Source organism: Nicotiana tabacum, chromosome 5 (genome assembly GCF_000715075.1).
Source record: "Nicotiana tabacum cultivar K326 chromosome 5, ASM71507v2, whole genome shotgun sequence".
NCBI lineage: Eukaryota > Viridiplantae > Streptophyta > Magnoliopsida > Solanales > Solanaceae > Nicotiana > Nicotiana tabacum.
The window spans coordinates 153543162-153548762 of record NC_134084.1 but is presented as its reverse complement, the minus strand read 5'-3'; the positions used below and the strand labels follow the sequence as shown (position 1 = coordinate 153548762).

The window sequence follows — 5601 nt, the reverse complement described above, 5'->3', positions numbered from 1 at the left end:
TACCAGAATTTTCTTCATTTTTTAGACTATTACCTGCTTCAAAGGTAAATAATTGGGATCTTCACACAAATAGTCATTAGATAATATACATATAGATAATATACTGGTTTTATACAGTTATAAATATATTATACAATATCTACTGGCTATTTTAAATTTAAACAGTTGAGTGAATAACAATTTAAGAGGTTGTTTGGATTGACTTAAAAAAAGTGACTTTTCATCAAAAATAACTTTTAAACCAAAAAGCAATAAGTTGGGCTATTTTTTTGGCTTATTTTAAGCAATTTTTAATTTATTTTAAACACTTTTTAATTTTTCCAAATACTGAAAAATATTATAGAAAAAAAAAAGAAGATTAAAAGGTAATTTGACCGACTTAAAAACTAATCCAAACATCATCTAAGTTAATTCTTTTAGACAATTGACAGGCCAAGTGCTGCCAAGTTCCAACAATCAGTCAATTATTCAATGTCTAAACTTGGATAGGTTATTCCTGTCATTTCGTATGTCCAGTTGTGCAAAGTTATTACTGATGAGAGGACAGTCGATTCCCATTTTTTTCCTGAAAAGAACGGGGTAATGAGATTTGGGAGTGCTGGTGGCCGGTTGGAGCCCACAACAATGGCAGCTGTCTCCAGCCCATTTCCCTCCTGAACCAAACACCACAACAGTACAACACACACACAAACAGATTCTTTTTTTCATTTTTTTTAAAAATTAGTATTGGTCATAAAATTTTTGATTTTTATTTGAAAATGAATTTCAGATTTTTTTAAAAAATTTGAAAAACTTAAAAAAAAAAAAAAAAGAGAAACTATTTTTCAAGATTTCACTTCAGATCACTCACAAAAAATCGAAAACAACATAAAATTATATTCATATTCAAACACAACTCTAATTTTCAAATATCATTTTTACTTAATTTTTTTTATATTTTTTCCCGAAATTTTATAGTTTTTATGTCCAAACACCCACCTACCTACACTGTGTGTTTATATAAAATTAATTAATGTTAAAAATTAACAAACCAAAGCGAAATGTATAGCACTTGATCATGATCTCCAAAATGTGACCTCTAGCGATTCACATATTAAATATATATATTTGTGCAAAGACATATAGTATCTTATATTCATTGACTCAGAGATACACATTCGGCACAAAAAAATTTTGCTTAGTAGGCAGTTGGACATAAATATTACTGTAATTTTTTTTTAAAAAAATAATATTTGGAGTTAAGTTGACAAAAGATACTAAAAATTTAAAATTATGTTTGAATATTCATTTCACAAAAAAAATGTTGCAATTATCTGAGTACGGAAAAAATTCTATAAATTTTGAAAAAAATGGAAAAAAATCACTTTTAATTTTTAAAATTTATTTTCGAAAAATTTCTAAAATTTTATGAACAAACACATTTTTTAGGAAAAAATCGGAAAAATAAATAAATTATATGGACGAACGGGTCCTTAATTTCTTACCACAACACCTTCTTCTCCTCTTTATAAAATGTGCCCCCCACCCTTCAACTTCCCTTGTCCTCACCCATCAGACACTCAGCTGCCTAAGCTCCACATCTCTTTCCGCCATTGATAATGTTTAGAGTTATACTAAACCTATTTCTCTTATCCCTTTTGTTTCAGTTTGGATTTAACTATGCATCTTCCCCTACAGCACAAACTCTTGAGCTCAAAAACCCAAACTACTTCAACCCAAAGCTTCCCCCAAAAACACTCTCTTCCTCAAAAAAGTTCGAGGGATCTTCAGACCTGGTAAATCTCCGTTACCATATGGGTCCAGTTCTCTCTTCTCCGATCAATATCTACCTCATTTGGTATGGTAAGTGGGCCCCATCACAGCAACTCCTCATTAAAGATTTCCTCCTATCTGTCTCCACCTTCAACCACCGTGCTGCTCCTTCACCTTCCGTCGCGGAGTGGTGGAGCACTGTATCTCTGTACACTGACCAAACCGGAGCTAATATCTCCCGCTCCGTACTCATCGCCGGGGAATACTCTGACTATAAGTATTCTCAGGGGAAAAACCTTAATCGCCTCTCCATTCAAGATGTCATTGCTGAAGCCGTCCGATCAAAACCATTCACCGTCGATCATAAAAAAGGGATCTACCTCGTGTTAACTTCGGTCGATGTTACGATGCAGGACTTTTGTCGAGCAGTTTGTGGGTTTCACTACTTCACCTTCGCATCGAAAGTTGGTTACACATTGCCATACGCTTGGGTCGGAAACTCCGGGAAACAATGTCCCGAAGTTTGTGCTTACCCGTTTGCCGTGCCGGGATACATGGGAGGAGGTGGGCCCGGGGCATTGAAGTCACCAAACGGAGACGTCGGAGTTGACGGAATGATAAGCGTGATAGGTCACGAACTAGCTGAACTATCATCAAATCCGTTAGTGAATGCGTGGTATGCTGGGGAAGATCCGGTTGCGCCGACGGAGATCGGAGATTTGTGTGAGGGATTGTATGGTACGGGCGGTGGGGGTGGGTACATTGGACAGGTAATGAAGGATAGAGATGGCCGGACTTATAATTTGAACGGACGGAGAGGAAGGAAGTTTTTGGTTCAGTGGATATGGAGCCCTGTTCTTAAAGCTTGTGCTGGTCCAAACGCCATGGATTAGCGAGCACAAGAATCTGTAGATTATTTAGCTAAACTCCATAAACATTGAAAAATAAAACAAAAATGGCGGAAAAAAGAAAGATGCTTCAATCTCATAGTACAATTTTCTTATTGTGCATTGATACATCAAATTCCTCCATTAATTCAGCTGAGAAGACGATCTCAAGAAAGGGGAGGAGAATCCAAAATGAGCGATTGCTCACTGTTGTCGGCGTATTGGGTGCATTTATTGATGGGAGTTATTACTTTATTTTTAATTTTTTTTTGTATGGATTTATTTTCATTAATCGTTTTTTAGATGTAAAAAAGAGGATATCTATTAAACTTATTGGGGATTCCTAATACTCTGTAAATTTATTACAGACAAGATTGTTATGTTGCAATAATGTAGTACTATGGACGGTTTGGTCCTAAGAAATTTTTTACTTTTATTTTTTATTTTTTTGGAATCAATATTTATCCATGAAAATTTTAAATTTCATTTAAAGTTAAATTTTAAAAATTTAAAAAACTTTATTTCAAGATTTTCACTTCAAATTATTCTCAAAAATTTAAAATACTTTTAAATTGTATTAATGTCTAAACACAATTCTAATTTTTAAATACTATTTTTATATTTTTTTTACTTATTTTCCGAAATTTTAAAATTCTTATATCCAAACGCCTCGTATGTATTACTTCCTCTATCTTAATTTACGAAGCTCAAATTTTAAGAGTCAAATTCTTTAGTTTTGGTCTTGAATTTGAATATTTAAATTTTAAATTTTTTAAAATAAAATTTATATTTATGAAAATTACATAAAAATAATACATCATAAATTACGAAAATTAATAATTTAAAATATTTAAAGGACCTATAAAAATTGCGAAATGGAAAACGAGTTTGACTTTGGTAATTCGAGCTTTGTCACGTAGCGAAACATTTTATACATCTGATTTCGGTCGTCTTTTCAAAGTCACGAGGATGACTAGCAATTGTTTCTTAATTTAAAATTTTAAAACATGAGAAACTCAAAATGACGTTCAAATCCGATGAATAGTATTGTGAAAGCTGTTTAAGTCAACTAACTAGAAATGATGTCTGTGCAATTTGACTTTAGGCACGTGAGGGACATTTGACACATTCAATAATAGTAAGGGGTCGTTTTGTAGGGTGCATAAGAATAATGCTGAATGTAGTGTATTAGTAATGGTAATATTAGTTATGCTGATATATTTCTTATCTATTGTTTGGTTTGATGTATTAAAGCGTTGCACAATTTCTAAAAGAATTGTTTGTTTGCAAAAATGCCTCAAAACCAGTCTATCACTCTAACTTTTTAAAAGAAACATATGTTGAGAAATATTTTTATATGAAAAAGTTTAAAAAAAATTATTTGATTTGTCTACCTATATTGTAATATAGAACTAAATATTTATTTATAAAAAAGAAAATATGCCAAGTATTTATTTATTTACTAGGGAATAATTTTATTTTTCACAATTTGGATTATTTAAACTTGCATTAATATAATAACAAGCATATTTTAATAACGCATAGATTTTAAAGGACAATTTTGTCTTTAACTAAGCTAATACATGCATTAAAATCCATTGCATTGCTAATACCATGGTTTTCTATGCATTAGTTATGCATAGTATAATACCAAATAGAATGTATAACTAATGCTTGCATAACTAATGCATAGATTTAAAATATCTACCAAACAAGATATTATTAATACACAGAACTAATACATGCATTATTTTATCTAATGCATCCTACCAAACAACTCCTACGGAATAAGGAAATTAGCCAGCTGGAATGCAATCTATTTAAAAGTAATCGAATAAAATTATGCTGTTTTGTAGCACATGATAATTTTTTTTTTTGTAGCACGTGATAATCGATCCTGCGATAAAATAACAAAAAACTAAGAATGTAAAAAGCACTACGTCAAGTCAAAAAATATTTAAACACACGAACAATAATGTCTTGCACATCAACTTAAATGTGGTTGATGTTTTTTTTTTCCAACTTAAATATACCTTTGCCTGAAAAAAGAGAGCTTAAATGTACTAAAATTGACAAAAAAAAATGTGGATCATTTCAAATGATTGAATAAAAAGGAGCTCATGTAATAATGCTCCCTCTATTTTAATTTATGTGTTGCTATTATTAAGTATTTGGAGAATCTACGAGGTTCATCTTTGACAACGAATTTTTTAATATTTTGTAAGTATTTTAAAATATAAATTATTATGACTTATACATTGTATATTGTTTTCAAATATCTAAATTTTATTTCAAACAATTTAAAAAAATTATGTCTAATTTTATGTTCAAAATTAAGAACTTTGACCCTCGTACTCTGAATCAAGCCACATAAATTGAAACAGAGGGAGTAGTTATTTTGGCCCATATTAGAGTCTGGAACCAAAATGTGGTTCTTTTGGACTCAAAGAACAAAAATATGTGAAAAAAAATTTAGTGACCAAAATATATATAGCGTTTTTTGGAACTACGCTATACTTTAACGGCCAATTGGCCAGTTAAGTATAGTGTTTTTTCATAAAACGCTTACATATAACGTTCTTTAGTAAAATGCTATACATATAAGTGGGCCCACAAATAATTCTTTTGTGCTTAACTAACATAACAATAATTCAACTGGGTATAGTATTTTTTTAAAAGACGTTATACCTCAAATAATTGAACCCCCGGACTGGTTTTTGCCTTATTTAAAGAGGTGAAGGATTTTGTAAAAATCCATTCATAAACATTTTCAAGTCTTCTGAAATTTTTCTTTGTTGAGTTGTTTTGCATTTTGTCATAATGTCTTAAGAGCGAAAAATTAGGGTTTCATTATATTGGGAGGGGGGGGTGAGGTTGTGGTAGCGAATAACTCAGTAAGCTATAGTTTATCTCCACAGTCTCATGTTAAGTTGCCACTTACAATGGAGTACGATAAATTGGT

General features: G+C 31.2%; 1 protein-coding gene across 1 annotated transcript; it reads left to right on the top strand.

Moving 5' to 3' along the window:
• The first annotated feature begins 268 nt into the window (after nt 1–268).
• Nucleotides 269–3062, top strand: LOC107820290 (protein EXORDIUM-like 5). The gene has a single exon (XM_016646551.2). The coding sequence runs from the start codon at nt 1599–1601 to the stop codon at nt 2643–2645; it is 1047 nt and encodes a 348-aa protein (XP_016502037.1). The 5' UTR covers nt 269–1598; the 3' UTR covers nt 2646–3062.
• Nucleotides 3063–5601: the final 2539 nt, after the last annotated feature.